At 40.2% G+C, this 27,546-nt stretch overlaps 1 protein-coding gene across 1 annotated transcript in view; it reads right to left on the minus strand.

Moving 5' to 3' along the window:
* Window positions 1-1,057: 1,057 nt before the first annotated feature.
* LOC117810631 (triple functional domain protein-like) overlaps window positions 1,058-27,546 on the minus strand; it is a 35,286-nt gene continuing 8,797 nt past the window's right edge. Inside the window, exons 2-24 of the mRNA XM_034680587.1 lie at window positions 22,671-22,868; window positions 18,226-19,744; window positions 16,567-16,770; window positions 15,383-15,506; window positions 14,445-14,538; window positions 13,957-14,043; window positions 13,743-13,859; window positions 11,579-11,677; window positions 11,340-11,488; window positions 10,550-10,688; window positions 10,317-10,439; window positions 9,969-10,166; window positions 8,840-9,819; window positions 8,382-8,631; window positions 7,868-7,957; window positions 6,189-6,413; window positions 5,352-5,522; window positions 4,419-4,596; window positions 3,846-3,962; window positions 3,486-3,740; window positions 2,915-3,177; window positions 1,772-1,830; window positions 1,058-1,619 (exon numbers count right to left, since the gene is read on the minus strand). Coding sequence (XP_034536478.1) covers window positions 1,792-1,830; window positions 2,915-3,177; window positions 3,486-3,740; window positions 3,846-3,962; window positions 4,419-4,596; window positions 5,352-5,522; window positions 6,189-6,413; window positions 7,868-7,957; window positions 8,382-8,631; window positions 8,840-9,819; window positions 9,969-10,166; window positions 10,317-10,439; window positions 10,550-10,688; window positions 11,340-11,488; window positions 11,579-11,677; window positions 13,743-13,859; window positions 13,957-14,043; window positions 14,445-14,538; window positions 15,383-15,506; window positions 16,567-16,770; window positions 18,226-19,744; window positions 22,671-22,868 — 5,619 coding nt within the window. The 3' untranslated portion in view covers window positions 1,058-1,619; window positions 1,772-1,791. The remainder of the gene's footprint in view (window positions 1,620-1,771; window positions 1,831-2,914; window positions 3,178-3,485; window positions 3,741-3,845; window positions 3,963-4,418; window positions 4,597-5,351; window positions 5,523-6,188; window positions 6,414-7,867; window positions 7,958-8,381; window positions 8,632-8,839; window positions 9,820-9,968; window positions 10,167-10,316; window positions 10,440-10,549; window positions 10,689-11,339; window positions 11,489-11,578; window positions 11,678-13,742; window positions 13,860-13,956; window positions 14,044-14,444; window positions 14,539-15,382; window positions 15,507-16,566; window positions 16,771-18,225; window positions 19,745-22,670; window positions 22,869-27,546) is intronic.

A 27,546-nucleotide genomic window follows, 5' to 3' on the forward strand; every position in this document is an offset into this window, starting at 1 on the left:
CGAAAAATCCTGAAATCATTAAAAGAATATGTTATTTTAACTATTTCAGTAAAAGCAGAGTATAAAGCCAGTCCTATGTTTTTAAACACACCAGACCAGCGAGTATTAACCAAAACCACAAGTCTTGGCTCTAGTGCCGGGCATTACATGAGGAAACTGAATTCAGTAATTAACTGAGCTCTGTCCAAACTCACGAACACTGGAAATGACTGAATGCTTTTGCCAAGGCAGGCTTGGAGAGAGAGACTGTGGCATCATCTGTCACCTGGATTCACTTCCAGATTAAATAAGGAGCTTGTGTAGCTTGTAGAAGAAATGTCAGTTTCACAATTATATTGACTGAATTAAAAAAGTAAAATACAGAGGACACAGTTATACAGCTGTTCTTAAAGTAAAAATCCCCTTTAAATAGGTTTATATAGAGCTGAAATACAGCAAAGAATTAAGGACAATACTTGTGAATCAGAGTAATTTCACACTTTGAGAGGAAAGTTAGGGTTTGCTTCTTTGATGAAATTAGTCAATGAATCACATGCATGGTGTGCTGAAGTATTTCCTGAGAAAGCTCCTGAAAACCGTTCAAGAGAAGTGTGACCTTTTTCTGCATTTCAGAAATCATGGCCTTTTACATGGAAGGAGGAACATGTTAAGATTGTTTAGTATGGTGAGTTGATGTGTATTTCTTTATACACATAAAAAGTCATGGTAAATATGGATGACAGGTGATGGTTTATTTTCTTTCATTTATCAGAACTGTAATGGATAACAGAGATATAGATACTTTCTTTATCTATCTGTATCCTTTATTTGTTTGCAGATAAAATTGAAAGCAAAGACTATCCAACAGTATTCATGTATGAACATTTCTAATCTACAATTAGGCATGTTTGTTGAGTTTATTGCAAATAAAAATGTTGTAGTACAAATAAAAGCCAGCATCATTATCATCACTGCAAATATTTTGTATTTAAAACAGAGTCGTACAACAATTACATAAATTGATATCTGCATTTTGTTACATATTAATTTATTCAAAACAGTTCACCAAAACAAAGGATTGAGCAAATGTGGTTTATTTTAGAGGAAATAAGTATGACATATGCAGTAATCATGTTTTACAAATCTGTACAATATGCTGTAAGATATAACAGATGGTGTGATCGTGTTTACTCATGTTATAACAACATTTTTCGTAGACCTTCACAAAATTTGGTTAAACTTCTCTGGAATCATGTGTAAGTATAAAAGTCTGCTTGTTTTATGTAGCCGGGAATATTTAGCACCATTCTATGACCAATTTAAAACCATGATAGCATCACGATAAGAAGAAAGACAAGCACAGTCTATTATGTCTCTATATTCCTTTGCATGAGCAGTAAAATACTCTACATTAAGCTATGTCAGGTATGCATTTCAAAATACAACACATGTTTAACTTCAAAGTACAGTACATTTATAGAAATGCTTATGACCTATTGTTTATGTGGTGAGATTAAAAAGATCATCTATTTACAGAGTGGTATAAGATTACAGTAACAGCTGGTATGATAGCATGCCTGTTTCAATCTTCAGTGTTGACACCAACAGACTGCTCTCAGCCTTTCTTGTGAGACTCAAATCTGTAGGACAAAATACAAATTATAAACTAATTTAACAGAGTTAATGGTACATTCAAACATTAAAGATAACTATTAAAAAGATGCCGTAAAAGAAACAAAAACAAGCAACAAGTAGTATAAAAACAAGTAATGTATAATTGTACTGTACTCACACTGAACTGTAACTCACAGGTCAAACCTCAGTGGATTTTCCAACACTAGTGTTCTGGTCCTGAAATATTCATAAAAACATTATTAATGTAATTTTAATAGAACAATTTTGTGCAGCTTGGTTCTCTAACCTTTTTGTCACTTTCTGTACGTACTGTGGCCATTTTCTATGACTGCTTTGCATGTGTTCTGTCTAATAATGATGCTTTTAATGATTGTTCAGTTTTGACCAAGCGGCAACCTCCGGTCTAAAAATATGAGTCCAATGCGGAAGTGTTAAAAGCTGCAGTTCATCAAGGATCCGCTTGAGGCTGGCCCTGGAAGTACCGTAAGTCGCATACACATGAATGGGAAAAAGAAGATCTTTGCAGCAGAAATAAACATGTTTACAGCCTGGTACAAAAGATGAGTGTATTCTGAATAGCTCATTTCTCAATCGGCACACACTGCAGGGGGGACAATTTTTTTTCTAACGCGGCAATTTCGAAGATATTGAGATTACGAGTCTTCTAATGAGAGGCACAGCTGCCTGCAGGAACACTGCAGCTGTTGGCTAGGAGGCTCGAACTCCGCCTCTTTACGTCACACTGGCTCAACAGCAGCAATATGGCTGCCGCCAATGATTCGCCTCAAACAGTGCCTCTGAAACAGATGGGTGACGTCACAGATACTACGTCCATATTTTATACAGTCTATGGTTTTGACCTGACAGTGCGTATAACAGTTTGAACCAATTTGACTCAGCTTTGTCTTCTGGAGGAAGTGCCGATGACTATAGACTCATACTGTACTATAAGAGAAACTTTGTCTCATCTTGGGTTTATCACTCTCTGCAGATTGACAGCCCTCTATATGACAGTCATCTTCTTGACAAAGAATTAAGCACTTAAAGGACAGTTGGTTTTTCATGCCGTTATTTCAGATCTCAACCCGCTAAAATTTCTACAACGGTAATATCAAGGCACAGCAGTCATTCAGAAAGAACAGACTTTTTCAAACAAGAAGGACTGACATCATTTATTGAGAGAGTGATAAATACATCTGTGGTGAATTTTGATTGAGGTTACATTACATAGTTTCATTTTCTAATGTTTTTAACCATAAAAACAACCACACGATTAATTGTTATGAACTTTTGACTGTACCTTGCCACAGGGAACATCCTTGGTCTGGTGTAGTGGTTTGGGTTTGAGTGCAACTGGTGGTGTTTTTTTTTCTGGGGATCCTGCCAGAGCAGTTGGTTTGTGGGCAACTTCAGCTGCATGAGCAGCCGCTGCCTCCTTAATGGTAATTGTAGAGGCACAGAGCGCGGAGGCTTCCTCCACCTCTCCTCCTACAGCAGAGTGGAAGCTGTGACTGGAGCTGCTGAAGCCGCTCACACTCTCTCCTGATGACTCTGAGCTGTCCACTGAGATACAGAGAACATCCAATCATGGGAAGCCAAGGTTCACCAATAAAGTCTAGATCTAATGACCCTTTAAAAATTATTGACCAAGACCTCTGACCTTTGACCCCATGAGGGAGAAACAAACCTGAAAGTGTTTTAAAGCTTGTAAAATAAAACCCAGCATCTCCGGTGAAGTTGTATAAGTCAGAAATAACACCACGTCATAGAAATGTTAAGTTACTGGGTATAGCATTGCACACAATCTTCTTGTAAACCTGTGAACATATATGTATTCAAAACACTGGTTTAATAGAGCAAACTAAACTCACACAATAAGTTGTGACTTCCACTCTCATGGTCCAGGTCGTCTTCTTCCAAAACTCCAGGAGGCGATACGTAACCTCCAACGCCCCCTGATACCACTCTCCGCTTTGGCCCACAAAGATACCCCACAGGGGACAAGGAACCCCTCCCAGATGAAGAGGAGGAAGATGAGCTGCTCCCTGAACCGACAGATTTCGGCCGCCCTCCAGGAGGCCCATCCTGGGGACCACATGATCCTGCAGAGGACTGCACCTTGTTTTCTGCAGAAACCAGTTAGCTTGTATAAGCCAAAGAGTGATGGAAGAATATCACAGTATCTGCAAATTTAAATCAAAGTGTTTAATGATAAAGTAAACCTGCTTCACCTCTTCCCAGCAGTACATAGTTGACCGCTCTGTCATGGATAGCTGCATCACTGGGCTGAATATCCATGAAAGGCTTGTTCCCAATACCCATAAACACTCTCTCCTGCATACGAACCTCTGAAGAAGACATGTTAAATCATTAGCTTGAAAAATATTACATTTTAGATCTGATTCTGAGGCAAGTTGAAATCATTGATGGTAACAGTCACCGGCATTGGGAAGGCAAAAATGATATTTTGTCTTCCAAATGATTGTCTCTGTTCTGCAGCTGTATCTGCTTATTCTAGTTTTCCTTTTATCCCATCAAACATGGCCATCCAAAAATAAGCTATTTTCATCTTCTGACATTCTATGATTTCCAGAGTCGACCAAACATATTCATATTTGCAGATAGGGATAGGTGTAAATGTTAACATTTTTGAACAAATCAGAGTTTATCTGTGAGCTTCTATTGAACAAATCCAACATACTCTACAAATAATATGTATTAATAATATTATGATTGCTTGAGGATTAACCTCTAAACAATCTGGAGTCTTTAAGTGTTCACATGTTTTTATGTATTTGTTGCACCTCTGTTGTGTACTGCCTGCTCCCACAGAATCCGCTCCAGGTCCTTGGTCCAGGCCTCCTTCACTCCTTGGCTAACTGCTTGAAGTGTGTATGTGTCACCTGTTTTCCTCTTCCTGAACCAGATCTCAAAGCAAAGGCCGCTGTCGCCACTGTTTTGGGTCATGCCTATATCTGACGTCTGCATATACACAAAGACAAAAAACACTTTTTGCGTTGTAGCATAAAGCAGCTCCACCTTTCATATCACAGACAACACTTCATGACTATTGTAATTGGGATCCTAAAGTATATTACAGTGTATCAGGCGGCCTAATAAACTACTGGAAAGAGCAATAGGATAAATATTACATAAGTGTTACGCACAAAGTGAATGAAATGGAAAAAATGTGTGGGTAGAACAGCCATCTGGAGTACAGTGAATGTTCAGTCATGCAGCCAAAGCAGCGTTGTTATTGACCTGCTGGTAGTCAGCTCCTGACTGCATTCCCTAGCTTTATAGTTTTAGTCTTCTCCTTGATGTTAAAGGACTACATGGCCAGTCTTAGTCTAAAGTATGATCTCATGTGACTGTAGTAGAAAACTGAATTACTTCAAACTTAACTTTAAATAGTGATCGATTTAGTGACACAAGGTCAAAAGTTAAAGGCCAGTTTACATGTCAAATGCTCTGATGAATCTTAAAGATGCAAAACACTTTTCCCTGATTGTGAAAAACAGTGGAAAAGTTCATTTTCTCAGTAAAAGATGAGTAAATGTATTACCAGACAAATTAAAGTTGCATCATGCGTACGTATGTAGGAAGTAATCTTGTACTGACATGTTGTAAAGAGGATGAGAAAGCATCACTGGGGACTTGTATTGCTGCACTCACTTGCACCTCTGATACACAATTACACATTGAAACTGCAAATTAAACTGTGGCAATATGCGTACCTTGAATGACTGTTTGTAGACATATGTGTCATTTCCTACGTCTGTCTTCCTGGTCTTGCTGAAGAGGATGAGTTCTTGAAAGAGGAAAATGTGGCGGAAACATTTTTTCTTCCTGAAGGTAACCAAGAATTCGTCCTGACGTATAATTTGACCCTGCTCCTTTAGGTTCACCTGCAGATCACAAAAGAAGATATCACTGAGGCTGGTAGGAAAAACTACATGCAAGCTTTAAACCATATACAGTAAAGAAAATGGTTATTTAACTGATGTAATGTGTAGATTGTTAACATGCAATAACTATTTTATTACTGTTATTTCTTTGAGTGAAAGAAAGAACATAAAGTTTATTGAGTAGCTATCAAAATTCTTATGATTTCAACAACCTTGTCTTTATCTTAGCCCTCCAGATTATGCTCCTCCACCCCACAATCATCCCACTCCCACCTCATTCCATGTGAATGATGAAACAATGCTCTTTGGATTTACTCTTTCCATCAATCTTATCCCAGATTAATAATGATGAGAAAACAAATTGAATGCCAAATATGAATGATCAATGTTTTACTCCCCACCCTACTCATCATCCCTTAGTGAAGGATGTCATGTCTGTACCTGTTTCCCTACTCTGCTTTCCTCATCACTGGACAGATTCCAGATGTGTTACTCAGCTGAACCAGAAGCTGATAATTTATTGTTATCACTTTACAGTACAGACTGTGTACACACACAGTATCCTGCTGTATGTGTATGAACTGTATATAAGACAGACACTCCTCCTTTCTGATCAAGTTTGGTTAACAAAATGACCCAAAAGTTAAGCAAATAAAACTCCCTTACATCACACTGGTGGATGGCATCCACGGCTAGCAGGTTATTGCCATGGCGAAGCTGGAAATGGATGACCTCCAGGGCAGCTTTGACCTCAGCCATCTCTCTGGTTTGTCTGGCGCCACACTCCCGCACCATGTCCTGCAGCAGCAGGCTGTACTTACTAATCCGCTGCACAGGCTTCAGCAGGTACGACCACAGATCCATCTTGTCCCCCAGCTTTTGTTGCTTTTGCTGATGGACGAGGAAAGGAAAGGGACTGCAATGTTAAACTGCAGCAGGGCTAGAAATGTACTGCTCTGGTTCACCTGTTTAGCCCAACAGTTAAATTATGAGACCCATATACAGAGGCGACATCGCTTGAAGCATTCATTGATGACCCACATTTATACAGCAGAAATAAACATATTCATAACCTGGTACAAAAATGGTGTCAGTCTCTAAAGCCCAATGTAAAAACTGTATGTTCATTTTGGTTATATTAAAGCTCCTGTGAGGGTTTTTTAGCTTGTTAGACAAAGACTGCAATTGAAATTGATGCCTCCATATGAGCTTAACATGAACATAAACACCAGTAACAATATTGACTATTTTTTTAATGGTAATTTTAAATGATTGTAGAAAGTATCCTGCTTAAAAAAAATTACACCACTTATATATTTACAGGACTAGATCAGCATAAACATAAGAGGTATTACTTTGTTAAAAAGAGGTGCCAAAGTCCACAGGAATGAAGAATGAAGAATTCCTCACTGGAGCTCTAAATCCATGAGAGATTTGGCATGATTAGGAGTGCAGCTGATTTGATTGACAGGTAGAGGCCTTGCTGTTGCCAGGCATGAGAGTATGGCCTCAACCCCACCTCTTTACGGGTTTCTATATTAGTTGAAAGTTAGCTGAAGCCAGCATTTTCAGTTTGGAAACTACCGTATTTGGGCTTCACAACTCCTCTTCAAAAACCATTTGGTGACGTCACTGAGACTACACCCATGCTTTATACAGCCTACAGTACAGAGATGCATTATTGATAGTTAACAGATTAAGAGTTTTTTGACTAAACATTATTGGTATGTCATTTCTTTTTATTAGCCATGCTTGCAGAAATGCTCTCAGGTTGCAAAGTCTGTCAGTTTTTTGTTACACCACTTTGGTACAACAGCTGTTGGATGGATGGCCATAAAAATGTGTACTTAGATTATCCTCAGAGGATGTATCCTGCTGGTGTATGTCTATCCTGACATCTCCTCCAGTTGTGTAAGGGTAAATATTTTTGGGATAAGTAAGTGTTATTGACATAAAATATGGACAAGCCTGTTGGATTTTAATAATTTTGGCGACATCTGATTGCTGCTGCTGCCATAACCAGATCAAACACTGTTTTTTCACTGTTTTTCTTCATGATGAAGTTTCTAACAAAGCTAAGAACATTTAACTTCAGATTTACAGGTCATACTGTTCTCTTGGCAAATGTTAACAATGCGAAGATAAAACTAAGACATGAACATGGGTAACGTTAATTTGCTGTACAAAATGTTAGCATTCTCTTAGTGAGCATATTCATGTTGCTGATTCAGACATGAGTGTGCATGAGTTTTTCCTCAAACAGCTGCTATCATAGACCCTTATCGTGTGGTTTTGAGGAGTGAGAGGAGAAAAAAGAGCAAGTGGAGTCTGGTAATGGTTTTCACCTTGAAGAATGCCTGTCCGTGATTAACGAGAAGACTATCAGACTGCGGTTTGTTCTTACTGTAAAGGGCATACAAACAAAGGCTCTCCGTCTGCAGAAAAACAGAAAAATGAAAACCCTATGAAAATACGATCATCACAACCAATACAAGGAAAGTGTCACATAAACAGTAGAGACAACACAGCTGTGTGAGATTTTATACAAACATATTTTTACAGAATCTGTTCACTGATTACCGGGAAGCTGAAGGCTTACGCCACTGCTAGGACACACATGGAAGGACTTGTGTTAACAAATGATTAAGAGACATTATCTTGGCATCGGTCCAAAACAGGAAACCATGCACCACTATCCAACATCACACATGCTGATTTCTGCCCAAACCTGGTTGTGTCATGGAAACTACTCAGATTTTAGCGAGAGCACTTTATGCTTGAACTCTCTCATCTAGATAAGGGATTTTTTACTTGTAAAACAAACGTCAAGAGAAAACTCACGATCATCGTGGTACCTACATGTCTCAGAAAGCAGCGTCCCACTCTGAGGGGTTCATTCATGCTGCTCTCCAACTCGTTCAGAAAATGATGTCGATGGAAGTCGTGAAGTTTCTCTAAGTTACCAAAGATGCTCCCTCTCTGGCCTCTGAGGTCCTGAGGGACGTCGGCCCTCTCCAGCTCAGGGAAATAGTGCTCTCGAACGTAACCTAGAGCCTTTACATACTCCCTCTCTGTGGACAGCAGCTCCTCCATGATCCTTCTTAGTCTCCTGTTCCACAAATTGGAGATAAAAAATGATGCAGAAACATTGATTTTACTGAAGGTGAGCTGGGATGGCATTCATTGTGACATTATATATTTACTGGGTTTGGTTATTGCTCAACTGATGCCGTTCATAAATCTAACCTATGTGATTTTTCAATGTCCTGGATAACATCTTACAAAGCATACAGCTGATGGAGGGAGGTATTACTTACAAAACATTGTCGCCATTGTTCTCTGTTGATGTGAGTAATGTCTCTGGGGTACTGGCGTTTGTAGGGCCATGGCTGATGTCTAGGCATCCTTCACCCGCCTCCTCATTACTGTCTCTTTTTGACTCCCAGCTCAGGTTTCCTGCTTGTAAACTCTCGTTCTGGGAAATGGGCAGATTTTGGAGCAGCTGCAGATTTTGTTCCAGTGGTTGTGTCCTGCTCTGACAGTGTTTGTTTCTCATATTCAAAGGTGAAAAGCAAGAAAGAACTGAAAAGGGAGCATTCACCCGTGAACCCTCACTTAAGGACCGACCCAAAGGTTGGTGCGTTTGAAAAACATTGCCCCCTTCAGCTGAGTCTGCGCTCCTCAGGTCTGCCTCACTGTGGTGTTTGGTTTTTGAGTAACAGTCGCTGTTTTGTGAAGACACAGGAGTCATTTTCTCTATTTCAACAGGTGATTCCGGTGATTTCAGTGCTTGGGATTCTCCATTTTCACTCCCAGTCAAGTCAGTTTTTATATAGTGGTCGATGGGTTCAGCAGTTGAGGTTATTCCTTCCCTGTCTGATACATTGACTGCCTCTTCCTGAGGGGTTGGCTGCTTCATCATGGAGCATTCATCCTCCCCCACCTCGCTCCTTTTCTCCATCTTCTCTGTTCCCCCATCTTCCTCTCGAGGGTTCACAGCTGTGGTCGGCTGGATCTGGTTCTTATCTATGCCTTTCTTCATTTTCTTCTGCATCTCCTCAAGACGCTGCCTGACTTCTTGGCACTGAATCCAGGCTGCATTCCACACTCTCATAGCCCCAGAGGCCCCGGATCCCGTGGCGCAGGCCTTAGCTTTCATAGCCTTGAAGTGCTGGGTGGAGAATTCACCACCCAATCTCTCCTCATACATCTGGAGTGTGCTCTGGGTCTGAGCGGAGTAACACCCCTGCTCTACCTTCTCCAGAAAATGACTGCATTCTTTGGCCAGAGCAGAAGCCTAGAAAGAGAGAAAGAAAGAGAGGGATTAGACCAAATTTAATTTAAAAGTTTACAGAAATCAGTATTTGGACAAAGGGCAAGAGTAGAAAGCAACAGACTTAAATAAGAAGAGTCTGTTTGGTGAAAACACATGTGGCAAGCACAAACCTGTGCACAGTAGCGCTCCACACACACCAGTTTTTCCAACTCTTTGTATCTCTGTTCTCCTCGCAATATAAAATCATCCATATTAGATTTAAAAGTGCTAATTAGGGTGCGAAATATATCTATTGCAGGACTGGAATCACTCATGGCAACAATTCCATCAGACTCCGTCACCAGGGTCAAAGCTTGTTGCCGCTTTTCCTGTAAGAGAAATAAAAAAATTAAGAAGTGTTTACATAGATTAACTTCATGAAAATAAAAGGATACTGTGAGTGTGTTAAGACAAAACACAGACATCTAAATCAGGGTAACTTCTCATATTTCAAACAATTTATCGTATTGCTGAAATACCTTTGACTCTTTGAGCAGCAGATCAAAGTGCTGAAAGGCCTTTGCAGTGCACACCAAGGTATCATCTGTTGCGTAAGAGTCCTTCAGTCTCTGTTCTCCTTCTGTGCTGAACCACATCCCAGCCTGAAAGGTGTGATATAGTTTTGCTTTATAGCTTGATGAGCTATCGACTATTAGATCGAGTATGTTAATAGATTTCATATTTTCAAAGGTAGTGAAATAGCTAACATTACCGTGCTAATTTTGGCCTCCACCTCTCTGAGTTTGAAGAGGGATTCCAGCTGCTGCAGGGACTCATTTGATCTCATCACCAGTGTGTGGAGCTTCTCCTCCACCTGGTTGTAAAGACTTGTCACTGACTCCAAAGCATCTCTGCAACAAACATTAATAAAGACTGAGACAAATAAAATCAGACGTGAATTGCAAGTCATTTTAATTCAAGCGCGTTATGAGAGGGAGGCATTATTGTTTTTCAAAAGCTAAATTTGTGGTGTAACTAATCGGGTAATTAAAGCTGTGAAATGAAGTGCATAATACACACAGCTCTCAATCGCTCGTTGATTTGATAAATTTGTGCCCCCATACTGCTGTAATTAAAAAAAAAAAGTAAATGAAGTATGTTTTAATTCACCGTTAATGTTTAATTCACGCATGCATGCCTGCACACATAATTCACTCAAATATGAAACACATGGTTATGTATCCGAGCCGATTTTCCCTACATCATTAATCTCAGATGCAGGATTTTAAGCATGTTTTTAAACCTCAGAGCTCTTTTGTGCAGTGGTGTTTTCATATCTTTCTAATCAAAATAAGTGGTAGTAAAAATAATGATTCAAAATTAAAATAGAAGTAACAGTGACAGTGTTATTAAATTAATTTGAGTACTGAAGCATCACAAAGTCATGTCAATATACTGTAGTATTATCATTTATACAAATGTTAGCACTTCTGCACACACATTTACATCTGTGTTTTCACTTAACAGGTGGAAAATTTGGAGACAAAAGTATGATGTCATACCTGTAGTCCTCAGACTGTGGGAACCTGAACTCCTCTTTCCTCATTCTGGCCAGCAAAGCCCCTCCCTCCCTCTGCAGTGTGACCAATCGAACGTCTTCCAGCACCTCTTTCATGGAGGCCCTCTGTTCCTGGATGCATTGTTGCACTTCCTGTATGAGAAATAGCAAGAGCTAAGTCGATGTAACATTCTCACTCTACGCTAATGACATAAGATCAAACTTTGAACATATCAGTTTTACCTCTGCAGTGTCCACCTTTTTGCTGCTGTCCACTTTTTTGATGGCCTTCTGCAACAAGCAGTCTGCCCCCCGCAGGTCAGTCATGAAAGAAACCAGCCTCTGAAATGTATTCAATTGAAGACTCAGTGGATATGAACATTAAATATACTTTGTTATGAACCCCAGAGTTCTAACGTGAGGAGACACTAAGTATCTGCTGTATATGACCAATAAAGACCATCATAGGCAGTGACTTCCTGAGCCAGCGAGCAAACAAATTGAGATATGGTTGTCATCTGGGGGTCAATGCAAGCACAGAAGATTTAACCCAGTGTTTCTAATCTAAACAACTGTAACATGGCACAATGAGCCTTATAATACTGGAAGAAGCCATTGCTCACGGCTTTGCATTGAGTACATCAGTGCTGCCCCCTGGTAATATTTCTGGGCGTGTAAACCCTTAAAGCCTCTGGTAACCCTAATCAACAAAAACATTCTACCTATGATATTTATAGTCACATTTACATACTATAATATATATTTAAAATATTGGAATTGAACTTTAATCAATTTTTTTTAAGTATTGTCAGTTATGTTTTTAATACCATTCTAACACTAGGATAAAGAAGGCGGGGTTAACTTAGATATTTATGACGAAATAAATATCTAACCAATCAGAAATGAAACACTGAGTCACGTGCACACATGTTCAACAAAACTACTCCGCTCCTGCTCAGACCGTCTCCTGATGTCTCAGCCAGCTCCCCTCAGTGTTGCCTTAGCTGTGAGCTTGTTTGCTAATCACATACTGACTGTAATCTGTCTGTATATCTGTCTCCCTGCCCTTTGTGCCGCTGTTCTCGTGTGTCCCTTTCTGCACTCCCACTGGTGAAGATGACAGCTTGTTGTCATTCTTCTATATCCCTGACTGCGGCTGATTTGGGCAAACTTTGGGACACGGTGGAGTTGAGCCGCTGCCAAATGACTAAAGCAGTCCCGCAAATGCTGGACTTATTTTCCCAGGACCAGTACACTAACTATCCCCAGGACAGGTTCATTTACTTTCCCCAAGCAGCTCAGAGTTTAGCCAAACAGCTTCGTCTGACACCTTGAGCCGAGCTCCTCTGCGTGCACATTCTACACTTTGGCTGCTCCAGGCATCCCATGGTCCTAATGACCTGGGGACTACGAAATGATAAAACTAATAAATTATAGAAGTTCTGATTCTGAAGTATTTTGTGACTCAGCACTCAGAGACCATTTGAAATAAATAATTTTCAGATTCTGGAGTTTTTATGTCTTTAGATTTGGAGTCCCACGGCTCAAACATGGAGGCTGTGAACTGCCTCTTGACCTGTCAGTCAAAGAGTTAGAGGCCACACCGACAAAGTCCTGAGATGTGCTCTGAACTGTAAAACAAGCTGTTTTTGAACAGAGTTTTTCAAAGTTAAGGATGTTTATTTTCACTCAGATTTTGGTTGAAGCTTGATTACACATTTCATTTTGAAATTCAATGTAAATTTTAAATATTCCAGTTACATTTCCAGAGGCTTTAAAAACAGCTTTATCTAAGGGACATGATTGTCACAAGTTGCATAAATTCTGCAAATCTTAGCCTCTTCAGCCAAATAACATTTCGTTAGGGTTGTGCCAGGAAAAGCACTGAGTCTTACTCTTGTACATGATAAACTTCAGCTGCTTCACTCTAACCTGCAGTTTAATGCTTTGATGTGCAAAAGATGAGAATGTTTTTGCACCTTGTGTGGCTTTTAGGCATTATGTTATACTTGTATAAAACAAATTCAAACTTTGGCCATGAACTAATATACTGTCCCATTCCTGTTTAGTCTCTCTTTTAAATGGCTTACACAATATCATAACCAGCTTGAACATGAGCCTGCACAATTAGAGGTTATTGTTGTACGACGGATAATAATATATCAACCCTCTTGATCCATCAATAATTTCCATTACAGTGGATAATCTACTGAATCCCTCTGATAGGATTTTTTCCTTCTCTCCATATGACCACACATCTTCCTTTGACTCTCTCAGAGATGATGAGTGTTTGATCTGGGTGTGTTAAGCAGCAGTTCTGGGGAAACTCCACAGTTGAGCACAGTGAGGGTGGGCTATGATACCACAGCTGCAGCAGTGATGTAAACACAGATCGAAAATGCATTACCTGATGAAACTGCAGCCAGTCTGTTTGACTGTGAGTGAAGGTCCCGCCCAGGTCAGAGGTCAGCTGGCAGGCTTCCACTGTCTTGTTAAGGGCTTTCATGGAAGTCAATATGTCCATCTTGTAGACAGAGAACAAGCAACGTCAGGCATTTTAAAAAACTTATTTCTGTGTTCATTCAGAGTACAGGGAGAAAGGGTTTTGTTTTTTTTCTGACCTGTAACCCTGGCTGTTTTTCAGGACGGGGACAAGTGTCTTTATCCACCAGCATCACAATACTGTGGACAGCATGTAGAGCCTGCTCCTGTAAAAATAAGGACAGTATCACATGTAAGATAAAAAATAACTTAACACAAATTTCTGTACATTGTACAGCAATATATATATATATATATATATACATATATATATATATATATATATACACACATATATATATATGTGTCTGTGTGTGTGTTAATTATCCCAAACTATACGTCTCAATTGAGTATGATACCTTAAGGACAGTGTAACTATTTTTTACTGAAACCTGGAGGACATGACCTCATGATAGACGTCAGGAATTTGCCCAAACTTAATATCTTTGTACTTCTGTTGGCATCATCATCCCAGTCTTTAAATCTGATGACATGGTGTGTAAGTGTATTTGAGTGACTGTAGGCTCAGTATTGTTAATTCTGATGTGTGCAGGTGTGTTGTTTTAACCTGGGCCCTCAGCAGAGCTTTATAGAAGTGGAGTGACGGAGGCTTCTTCCTGGCATTGATGACCAAAGTCATTCCCAATTCTTGAACTTCTTTCCTACAAAAACAATGAGTGTTAGCACGCGTTTCAACATGTTCACCTTATCACTCTCATCATTCAAAGGCTTTTAGGCTTATGGACATTTACCACCTCTCAAATATATGTTTATCTTTTTTTCTTTGTCTCTCTAACGCCCACACACTCTTCTTCACACATCCCATTCTATGCTCCCATGCCTTCACACACTCCTCTTAATAGGCTTTTCTTGGGTTACTGCTAATTCTAGTGAGACGCTACATACCAGACAGCTGGCAGCCTGCCTGGCTACAGTCTGTAGTGGTATGACTTTTTAGTGGGGACAGGGGGAGGCCAAAGTATCTGGTGAAATGGCTTTATTTGAACTTCAAAGAGCCCCTTACACCCAGTGTAAACAAATAACAACTGCTGAAGTGTCTAAAGTAGATCTCTGAGGGCTGAGTGTTGAAACTTATCTGGCACAGGGTCAGCACAGGTCAGTGATTCTGCCAGTTGATCTTAGAGGGCAATGTGTAACACATGAGTAATCAGTTCATTGTACTGTTTAATGTATTTTATACGTTTTTACATACCCACTGAGGTTCGTCATAGAAAACATATTGTTTAAGATATACAAGTGCATGGATCATAGTCTCCTTTGGTCTACAGACATTTTAAAGCAGTGCTCTCCTGCCCTCTTGTGGTCAGCTCAAATATTGCAAACCAGCACACACAGGAGCTACACAGTAAGCTAGCAGTAACAGCTCCTCTCTGCCAGGATATGGATACCATTTTCCCCTCCTAGAATGACTCATTCTCCAAAAGGCCATCTTAATTACAGATATTTGAAACAGAGATAGCTTGTTGTTATTGTTGTTTTCAGTACCTTGGTATGGAGTGTAAGTAGAGCAGTAATTCACAGAGACTCTGGGCAGAGACAAGAGGGGAATTCCACTCCTGTCTGCCTGCATGGACCTCGACCACTGCCCTGCCTGTCCTGTCCCTGCTGCCTGAGGGGTAACATAACACAGGAAATCTTAACAATGTATAATTGTTTAGACAGTGGGATAAACAATGACTTAGTGAAAGTTGTGCTGTGTTCTTTAATTCTGCCTCAAATCAAAGTATTTGGGGTGGAAATGATTATTGTGATGGTTTTTACTCCAAAGTAATTTTTCAGAGGTTGATAAATCCTATCTATTTGATGATTTAATTTCATCATATTTTTTTCTATACAAAAACATAAATATAGTAATCAGTGGGCTGTGTGATATTATCAAGAAGGTTCAGAGACATCAGAGAAAATTCCTCAGAAGAACAAAGACGACTGTGCATGAGCTGGTACTTGAACTGCACAGCTCTAACTGGAACAGTAGGTAGACCCCTGGGTGCTGATGCAGTTGATTAATACCTGACAGACCTATATGTCCACCAGAGCTCAATGGTTGATGGTGGTGAGCAGTGGACTGAAATGCAGAATATTTTTAAAGAAATTCCTTTGACTTCATTAGTTTTTTTGTTTTTTTTGGTGGAGACTTTGATGGACTGTGATCATAGACTGTATAAAATATGGACGTAGGATCCGTGACTTCACCCATCTGTTTCCGAAGCGCCGTTTTGAGGCCAATCGTCAACAGCAGCCATATTACTGCTGTCGAGCGATTGTGACGTAAAGAGGCGGGCTTTGAGCCTCAAAGCCTCCCGCCTGTCAATCAATTCCGCATTGGACTCATATTTTTAGACCGGAGGTTGCCGCTTGACGGTGATATGATAATTTAAGCCGCAATATAAACAGGATGGAATTAGAAACATAAAGGGCATTTGTGTGCGATTTTGTGAGGAATTCTGTGACATATGAACATTTTCCAGTGAAATATGGTCCTAACATAGACATTTAATGAACATCTTCAAACAGTCTCTAATAAATGTTCAATTTGAACCATATTTGAGATCTTCAATAGAATAACAATGTTTTCAACAGAAAAAATGCTCACTGGGGTGAAGAAGACAAAATAAATAAACCAGAAGGCATTATTGGGTTGAGTGCTCAGGTTATAACATATCAAGTACCTGGTAAACAAATAATGCCCAGTTCAAGAAGACCACTGATGTGTCTGAAACTTGATTCCTCTGTTTGTGGGGAGTGCAGCTTGTCAGAACTTATAAACTGATGTGGACCTTGTGGAGAAGACAGCCTCTCTATCTTTGAGTTATGGAGTTTTGAGTCTGGTCCATCCATTGAGGAGGGAGTTTCACTCCTACTTGTCTGAAAGTCTGCATGTCAGAAAACACAAACACAATTACTTTAAAGTCAACAAAATGTCTCAAACATACACAGTTTAAAAGATAATAGCACGCACACGCACACGCACACGCACACGCACACGCACACACACACACACACACACACAAACACACACACACACACACAGACTGGCTGGCATCAATTTAAGTCATAAAGTACACATTCTTTTGATTATTAATATGCATGTCAATTAATTTTTTTCCCAAACATTGTTTCTGTCTTGTTAGTTCTTATGCTGTTTTAAGTGCAAGGGATCGTTAGTCTGAGAAGTTTTGTTATCAAAGTCATTTGATGCAAAAACAAAACAAAGGGTGTAATGTCATGATTGACAGCTCTGTTGACGAATGCAGCTCCTGCAGTCCTGTGTGCACCAGTCTGATAGTGCAGAGGAGGGCAATAAGAAGTACCATAGCAAACACTAACATATGAGCCCATAGCTGAGGGTGAGGTCAGGGGGTCATTTTGGCTACACTTTTGTACAGGGAAAAGAGGTAGAGACATGTTGTCCATCTTTATATACAGTAAGCTGTATCAAAGCTTAACTGGAGCAGTTCAATAAAAGGTCAGTGAGCATGGATTCTGTTTCTCATTTCTTAACCAGTCAGACTGGTCCAGTTACCTTTGTCCTCTGTTTCCAATAGGACTGAATCAGGTCTTCATCTATTACTCCTTATAGTTCTCTATTAACTTGGATGCAGCTGCACATCTGTGCGCAGGCAGCCTCTAAACACTGGACACAAAACACTGCGGTGGCCCAGCTACCAAGCCTAGCTTTGATTTCAGACATCCTAATTGGCCTCTCCTTACAGCTAACAATGCCTCGTCTGTGCTCTCCCTCTTCTCTACTCTAATAGTCCATGACAAGCATGTCTCCAGTTGAGATCTCCACATGCCCCTCTGAGGGCATGAGGGTGCATGCCAGCGAATGCAGGGGACACTGAAACCTCCTTCTTGCATGCTACTCTGTCTCTCTATATTAGAGGAATGTTCTGCTTATTCTTTTTACCCAATGGGGTTCAGGCCCTTCCTTTCTTTGAGGTGCAGCCTGCTATTTCCGTTCACTCCTTAGGTTAAGGGGATAACTTGCAGAGGAACTCAGACAGCAGAGGAAGAATCCCTTGAGGAAGATCATACCCGAGCCTGGACTGTGAACCTTGAACCCTCTTTCTAAGGAGCCTTTATGAACTGTGACCCTCAGTGGAGCACATTCCCTCAAGCACGCGAGGTCACGGTCGAGTTTCAATCAATCTGTCTGACATGAATGTTTAGTGGCCCTTGAAGAATTGAGCAACAGATCATGATAAATGGTTGTGTGAGCAGTAAAAACAATACTATGTGTGTGGGCGGGAGTTACAAAGAAGAAAAGGAAGAAGAAAGATTTTATCTGATTGGTAGATAAGCCTTAACGTGCCTGCTCTGCTTACCTTTTTTAGGCGATTTCCTCCTCTCCAGCTTCTGAGTCACCTGATCCAATAGTTCCCCTTTCTTACATTGCATTATGCTGCTGATAGTTTCAGGGCAGATATCACTGTGGCTCCTGTTGTTGAGCTTGTAGAGAGGTGGATTTCCTTTGGAGGTTTCGGACACAGTGGACAGAGACCTGACCTTTACTTTGTGTTTCCCTGATGGCTTCACCACCTCTGCACTTTGATGTGCTTTAATGTCACCATGACAGTTCTCAAGGGACTCCACTGATCCTGGATGCACAGTGGCCTTGTGTCCAGATTGTTGGGAAATAAGTTTCATCTGAACTTTCTGACTGTAGCTCAAACCAGGGGTTGATTTTAAGACCATGGGTGGTTCCTTCATAAGGTTTTCTGGTTCAAAACTTGTGTGTTCTTTGAATACAACATTTTCTGTTATTGCTTCAGTGCTGTGTCTGTTCTGGCAGAGCTCATTACTCATCCGGGGCCTATTACAGTGGTTACAAAGGTTTCCAAGGTCCTGTTTTTGAACTTCAAATGCACCGCTAGGTCTTAACTGTACCTCCTCACATTGGCCAATCTCATCCAGGGCAGCCAGGAGGTCTACGCTCCCTCTCTCAAAAGGGACAGGGTTTCTCAGTGCTGCCACATACGAGTCTCTGTATCGACACTTCAAGTCTTCATCAGTGTACTCCTGCCCCAGCTTTCTCTGGCTGCATGGCGTACATGGCTCCTCCGCAAACTGCAATGTGCGTCCACAAGGATTCACAAATGGCACAGGAGGAGGAGGTCTGACCGGTTTGAAAAAAACTGAACTGGGCGGATTTGGTAGGTCTGTCTCTTTGGCGACATCCACCAGGTCTACATAATCACCCTCAATCTCTCGATAGTTGGGTCTGTCCCAGGTGTTTGGAGAAACCCAACCCACCGGTTTGATCAAAGGTTTTGAGCATGACTTAGGAAGTCGTCTTGCATGGTCCATTTTGACAAGTTTGGAAGAAGAGTCCGAAGGTCTCAAAGAGGCGGACATCCTGTCTTTTGAAGGAAGAAATAAGGCTTCCACTGGGAGAGTAGAGGAGTTAAAATGAGAGGGTACTGAAGTCTGCTGTGGTGCTGGAGGAGCTTCCCGGTAAGAGTGCATCATTTTTGGCTTATCTAAGAACTCTGGGATGGCAATTTGAGTCCAGGGTAACTTGATGACTCCCTGATCTGTGCAAAGTAAGCAGCGTGACAGAGGAGTCCCATGCCGTCCTTCATTGATGTCCTGCAGCCATTCTTCTGAGAAGATGCAAGGGTAGGAAGTCTCAGGGATGGGGGTCTCCTCCACTTCTCGACAGCCCTCCTCCAGAAGACTTTTCAAGACGATGCGAGCTGCTTGGTCACCAAACGGTTCTACCTGTAGATAGAAGTCTCCAGGACGCAGCAGCAAAGGGTTCACAGGTGCCAGCTGGACGACAGTTTTGTCGTGGAGACACAGAGGCCAGCCTTCATAGCGGAAAACAACATCCGAGTATCCAGCCTAGAACCAATAAGAGCATTAATCAAGTGTAATTTTGTGTTGTTTTTGTTACTTATCTTTGTATTTCATTCACAACTGAGTAATGAACTATGCTAGCATGGACAGACTGAAAACATTGCAACAAAAACATTTACAAATCACCATTATCACATGGCTGCTATATCACTCTGAGGTCCATCTCAGGGTGTGAAGCTGAGAGCTGTCATAAGGAAATGCTTTTGATAGACCGAGGTTTGCAAATGGTACTAATATAAATAATGTGACAATCACTGTCTTCACTTCTTCCAGATTTTTTAGCAACTGAAAAAATAATATATAACTAACATCCAAATGGGACATTCAACCATACTTGAAGTTGAAACAACACATCAGATAAGCCATAAGGTACCATTAACTAGTACTACGGTAAGCCTAAAGACACTCTGCAAACACTGCTTGATACTGATGTAGATCAATAGTATAGGAAAAGTGTAAGTTCTTTATTATGGTAATGTTAGCCTTTGAGTAGCAGGATGCTACAAATCACAAGTATAGCCTGATGTCCCTTCAGATTTACACTACCTAAAGTCATTCCAGTTGTTGATAAATCAGGAAAAAGTAAAATGTAAATATTTTGATGTCTCATGTATTTATGACTTTGAGAATTTGAGCTTCCCCACCTGAAAGCTCTCTGTGTGAAAATGGTGAAGATATAAAGAGTAAATACCATACTATCAGCTTTGGGTGAACAGTTTCCATAATGTGTTGTCTCTGGGATTTTAAAGAGGAAGTAATTATATTTGTGAAGTTTGACACAAATTGTGAGCAAATACTAATACATAAATAGCGTTCCAAATTAGCTGATACTAAAAGTTCAAAATGTATGAAAAAGCAATCTTTAGTTTGTCTTTTATTTTCCCCTTCTATTTGTTGTTTAATTATCTTTATTGTGCAATATTGATGATGATACACGTGTCAGACAAATTAAGAAAAGAAACAGAAATTAAGAGTTAGGAAATGGTTAATTAATCTAATGGCCTTTGACATAGTGATACTAAAATGAGAGTGTTTTATCTGCTTATCACTGCCTAGAGAGTGTTGTTGTGTTTGTCAGTGTAGTGAGGAAGTGATCTCAAGAGGGATTGGGTGTGGTTGAGTTTTGGGTTTGGACTTGTGGCTCAGCTGCAGATGATACGAGGGTGTGGTTTTTAGGATTTTTTAATCAGTAAGTATGAATAAGTATCCCCTACAGACTTTAGAGATAGTGATATCTCATACCTAATATAAAATATCTGTGAATCATGGCTGTGTGTCATAGTTTTGATGGTTATGACTCAGAGAGAAAATATGATTTCCAAATTGTGTTCAGCTCATGCAGTGAAGTGTGACTGAACTGACAGTTCTCACTGTTATAGGCAAAACTAGCTCTTCCTTAAATTATGGAGCTTTTCGTGAAAGAAAGGTCATATGTACTGTTTCATCAGCATCCTTAGAGGGATTAGTTAATATTCTTATACATATTGGGCCTGATCTACTAAGATCCCAAATACAAGTGACCGGCTGTCACCATGGATAGTTTTGGAGAGCAGAGTGGCTGGAAACGAAAAAATTAAGTTAGAAGCCATGGATTTGGAGGTCTTGGTGGAGGAGGCAAATAAACATACTGGTGAACTCCAGTAGAGACATCTCACCAATGCCAGAAGAAACGGGATTGGGAGATTGGGAAAAAAAGTGTTTTTTTTATTTGTAAAATCTTTTTGTAAGTTGTCCGTCATGAACGTAAAAAATAAGAATCTCTTTTTTCTTAAATGGAGAATCTTCATCAGATTTCTGACAATCCCCGCAGCACTCCTCAAACCAGCTCAAACTAGGAACACCTCAGCAGAGCCCTGCAGGTGTCCAGGTTGTTTTGATGAGATTGATCGGGAGTTGCTGCAGCAACAAAGAAATCAGATGGATGGGTTACAGGTCATTGCACCGGAGGTGAGAGCTGTGTCCAATTTGGTGCACGCCCTCTGCCATTACACTTGGATCATCACCATCCTTGCGCACACGAGGCAGCTGGTCAGTGCTATGTCTGGGCTGACAACAGTCGGTAGGTCATACAGTGGCAGTGGTCCTTCAACTGAGCCGCCGGCGAATGAAGAGGAAGGGGAGAGCACAGGAGATGAACGTTCATTATGCACAGGTGGACACTGGGAGACGCCGGCACTAACTACGATGTTGCGCTGGAATGATCCAGATGCAAGAAAATGCAGTGTTGCAAGGATTTTTTCCATAGGAGATATGGCATGGCTCCTTTTTGTGACTGGCTCCAAATCAGCCCTTGGGTCATCCAGCTGCTCAAAAATGGCATTGCTGGATAGACGATATGTCTACTATTTTTATTTCTGACATTCCAAGTATGTTGACACGCGCACGGAAGATTCTCTCTCTCCGTCGTCTGTCATTGCATTTATTCCTCCTTCTCGCCACAATGACTGCAGCCATCTGTTCATAACGCTGTGCCAGTTTGCACCTGCCTTTCAAACGTGGTAAATATAGATGCAAAAACACCGACCGCAAATGGTTGCAAATTTGATAAATCACATTGCGGGTGCTAAATGATTACATTTGCATCTCCTCCTCCCAGTATTTTAAGTGTTCTGATAATCTACATGTATTCTGCATATTAATGATGGCAAACATGCAAAATGGATTGCGCGTACTATTTTGCTCATTTGACGCAATCCTTGGTGCACCCGGTTAGTACATCAGCTTTGCACGCGCCATCAAGTTTGCACGTGTTTTTATACAAGCAAACCTTTAGTAGATCGGGCCCTTAGTGTGTATACTCAAGTACAACACCTTGTTAAGAGTCCAAAGAGTATAAAGATGTGTTCACAGGCAGCATTCTTAAAAAGCTGAATGAATGCAGATGTTTGCTCTGACATGAACAGGTACTCACACATGCAGCCTGTTGGACGCTCTCCAGCAGGTGTTTGGAAGGGATGAGGAAGTCCAGCAGGCACTGTAGAGCATCACCGTGGTAACGTTCCTCAATGGTGCGAAACAGCTGACTCAGGACGATGGAAGCCGTGGCATCGAAAGGCAGGAAGAGGGCCGAGAGGGCGCTCTGGATGGACGAGTCCAGAGATTCTGGATTCTGAGGGGGCAAGAAGAGATGGTGGTCAGTGTGAAAATAATGTTGAACAGCATTTGTAAGTATACTGTGAGACACTGCAAGAGTACATGTTACAACAAAATGTAAAACATATGAGTATGGAGAAACCACAAATAGCACAGTTCTACTTAATTACTATTATTTACATGCTTTACTTGTCTCAGAGAGAAACATGTTGTATATTAAAGCATTACTTTCACGACTGCTGTCATTTTTACATACTTTCACCAGGTTCTCGTGTCTGAAAGCCACAGGAACTTGTTTAAAACCCTACAACTACAGTTATAGGGGATTAAATAAAAAAAACATGATGACGTAATGATCACAGGAATCCAGCTGTTCTGTATAGAATGATGAATTAACAGGACATCATTGTGGAATAAATAAATGGTGAGACCTGCTTTCTTTTCAATGGAGAATCTCTTTGTCTTCAAACAAAGGCATTTAAACAATACAATATTTAATTACAGCAGAATAAATCTTCCATTATAGACTGTCTTGTACTGTATAACTGAAGCTGATTCAATTCAACTGATGCCCTGGTATTGCAGTTATTTTATAGCATTGAACACAGTCCAGATCTTTGTTTGATGGCTTTTTAATGGCCTTTGTAATTTCCAGCACATTCATTCTCATTTTACAGGAAATATGAATATGCCTTGACAAGGTTAAACAACCTGCCAGCAACCTGACATGACTGGAAAAAGTTGTCAACAGTTGAAGGAGTGAAAAGAAGAGCAGATTGCTAAAACAGGGACAACCTAACTTCATAGTGAATACATATAGGGAATAATACCTCCTGTCTTCAAGGTGTTCAAGTGAAGACCTAGTTTTAAAGTTCTGCTATCTTTGATAGCTTTACCTTTATTGGTTGATTTCTGACTGATACATGTTTTAGAGACCTGACCAGTGCAATGTTAGAGTCAGAGTTGGGGACTGTGTAGAAAAATGAGTGCTGTGAAGTGTGAAATGTGAACCATGAACAACTTGACTTGTTCTCAGGGATTTACATGGTCTATATGGAAAAAAGGTCAAATATTCAACAACTATTAAATGACAGGACAGATCTTTTTGGACTCTAGCTCTGGCTGTGTTTGTTTGGAATTGTCAAATAGGTTTTAGAGTCAAGAACAAAGAGAAAAAGCAATAAACTGTATCAGTAAAGGAAGAAACATCTGTAGCACATAAAAACCTGCAGCAAAAAGAAAAAAACAGCATCAAATCTGAACATGGTGGAAAAATCTGTGCACTTGATCTTGGGCTTTGAGGTAAATCTAACGCTGTCATGTTTTGGGGATCAAGAGAAGGATGGTGGTTGGGGCTCCTCAAGAGTTTTTGAACTTTATCTTGAGGTGATTAAGTCTGTCCTGCATGAGCTGTGCAGCTTGTTTCATGCCTGGCCAGGGAATGCTTCATTTAAATTGTGCATTTGTAGCAGATCAGGGTCAGTGTCTGATCTTATTCAAAGTGACAAGAAGAAGCAAAGCAGAAAGACAAAAATGAACTGTCCCATCATAAGTGGCTATGAAGATAAATCTGTGTAAAATGACTCCATGCTCTGTTAGTCAAGAATATCATTTTTGTGCATGCACAGAGGTCTGCATTGGATAAGCTTGAACCATTTGAGCCATGAGTGACGTTCACCTAAACACTCAGAACTTTCTCATAAACAGAGACCATTGATGTTTTTTTTTTTCTTTCTTTTTTTTTTCAAAAATGCAAATAAATTGTCTTTTTGGGCAAGCCTGTCAGTTTCCCCAAACCAATTTAAATTAACATGTTAGTGCAATAAAATGAAAATGAGAATAAGGCGAAACTTGTGCCTTTAGCATTCTCCTGCATTAAATCACATTGTAATTTGCTTAAATATAAAATAATCGATAGAACATATGTACCTTTGTTAAGGGTTAAATCCATTATCGACAAATGTGAGGATCCAAATATCATGAAAATGTATCCAGTAGTTGTTCAGACATTCCCTATCCTATCAATAGACTTACTGACTTTGTCATACTAATAACCAGGCTGCTAGCTTGGCAAAAAAATATATTTTTTGTTCTCAAAGTAACTCCTCCTAAATAAGCTAGAATATACGACTGGCATACTAGATAAATCAACATGTGTGTTCTGTGATGTATCCAATTATTAAGTGTGACATTGTTCGTATTTAATCCATATCCAGGACCAAACACTTTTCATTTGGTAGTAAATTATCTCCCCTGCTTTTAATGCCAGGTCACTTGTGAGTAAAAAGCCTTTATATTATCAAAACACATGCAAAGCATTTAGAAAAGCAACATGCCTTCTGTTCACCAGCTCAGTCCGTCACTAAACACTATTAAAGATTAAACTAGCACAAGACGCTAGCTTGGCAAATAGTCTTCAAACTTTAGCACATTTTTGGAAACCTAGCAGCTGATACAGCAGCCCCTCCTTCACGTGCAGTGAATCACATCAGCAGAATTAAATGAAGCAGGCACAGACTGTGTGATCTGTGATCATTTACAGCTCAACTGTGTATCTCACCGCTGCTGTTTGCAATGCTATATTTAAATGTCTGGCCTCCCATTATTGTTCAAGACTTCAAACACCATTTATATCAGTGAATGATACACCAGCAAATAGCATACAGTTACCGCTTCCATAGCTTTATGCTAACTCAAGAGTTATTTTCAGTCATTTAAGTAAAAGAGAAAGATTCTGATCTAAAAACAGCAAAAGGATTCGGTTCTATGTCATTTTGAAGATGCTATATGCATTAGCATTTTAGACCTGGAAACAGTTTTATATGGAGGTGCACCACTTACAGGTATCTACATTACAGGGCTCTCAAGTTGTTTTACCCAGATACAATGATGCTATTTTTTGATTGGCTGCTGGGTAGCTATATTTCTTTCTTTCTTTTTGATTAGCTGGTCCGTTGCTAGCTCCTTCTGAACTGTACGGGAAACCACCTTGATTCCTACCTGTTCCACAGTTTAAAGAAAAGCAGCACAACTTGGTGGACGTTGTCCTAGTAATAACTCTGCATGAGAAATACAAAGTGTGGCGTGTGAGCGTGTGAACAGGTTGAAATGTGTGTCTCATGCCCAATGCATGACACTTCAGAGAGCCCTGGCAATACTTTATGGTTAGCTGTAGTCTTCGTCATTTAGCACCTGCAAAGTGCTTTGAAAAGTTTAGTTTTGCTCTTTTAATCACATACTGTGGGACAATTTATAAACTTTTGTACTTAAAAAAAATTATATTATTAAATATTAAATAATAGTCAGTTGAAAGACAAATAATGAATTGAAACTAATTTGGGTTTCGAACAGGTCTTAGCAGCTAACAGCAGGCCTGCTATTCATAAAATCAGTTCACAGTGGCCTGCTGTGTTAATCTCGCTTGCCCTACAAAAGAGTCTGTTTTTAGCCCCCTCCTCATTTAGCTTGATGGCCTAACCAGGACCAGAGACCCGCTTTGGATAAACACAAGTCCAGCAGCTTCAAAGACCTCTCACTGGTAAGCTCTAGGACTGTGCTGATGTGCTGTTTAGCTAACCATTGCTTGTGTTAGCACCTTGGACAGACATGAAACATTGGGAACAAAGGTCATAAAGTTGTTTCATTAATCATTGATAACACAGCTAACCATTTAACTATGAATCGCACAGTTTGGTCCAGTGTAAAACTGGTATTGTGCTTTTGAATACAGATGATGTTGTCCAAATAATAATCTGAAATGTAGCAATAAGCTAATGTTGCTCACCAGCAGTTTATGAGGAATGTTGGATGTTAATCAATATCAATATTTGAACACTTATGTGCTCCTTGTATCTCTTGCGGACATTGAATGTCTTCACTGGAAAAGAATTCTCTCGTTCTCTGATTGTGCACATCTGTCACAACAGATTAGGAAATGGAGAGCAGAATACCTCGGAGGCTTGCTCTTGTATGGTAATGCATCACAGCTGTTTTAGACTGGCTGCAGCCATTCAACTCTGACTTCTACTGTCCCCTCTCAGAGGTAACGATAAACAAGAGGTCATATTTTGTACAAAAACAACTCTGCGAAGTTACTGGCCTGAAACACTCAATTTATTGTCTAAGTGTTGTTTGAGCAAATGTAGTTTATCAGTTGTGCTTTAGCAAAACTTTGACTCCATCCATCACTGCAATTGAAACATGACACAAGACTTCAGCAACATATTATTGTAACATTACTTCAACATTATCTGAAATCTAAACCTCTTTATGGTAACACACTGGTTTATAATATTAGCCCCTTTTCCTGGATCTCAAAACAAAGAAATTAAAAAGTGTGAGACGTTTCCCCGTGGCCTGACTTAAACCTCTCTCTGTGGGAGGTTTGTTAAGTGATGTTCATATGAGTGAGAGCCTCTTGAGATTTCACTAAGCACATCTCAGCTGGACCTGACTCAAACAGACCAGTCAGCTAAATGAACAGAGGGTAAGAAGGGTAGCTGCTGGTGTTGTGAGCTCCTCTGGGTTTCATTACCTCTAATAAACTGCAAGATAACATGGCAAACAGGGCTGAGCTGTTGGAGGTTCAGCATTAAGTCTTATGAGAAAGGAGACAGTGTTCTAAAAGTACCTGCTTCATAGTCATAAAGACAATCTAACATATACTATAGTGAAACTGGTAGAATAATGGTTCC

The sequence above is a fragment of the Notolabrus celidotus genome, chromosome 1 (genome assembly GCF_009762535.1).
Source record: "Notolabrus celidotus isolate fNotCel1 chromosome 1, fNotCel1.pri, whole genome shotgun sequence".
In the NCBI taxonomy this organism is placed as follows: domain Eukaryota; kingdom Metazoa; phylum Chordata; class Actinopteri; order Labriformes; family Labridae; genus Notolabrus; species Notolabrus celidotus.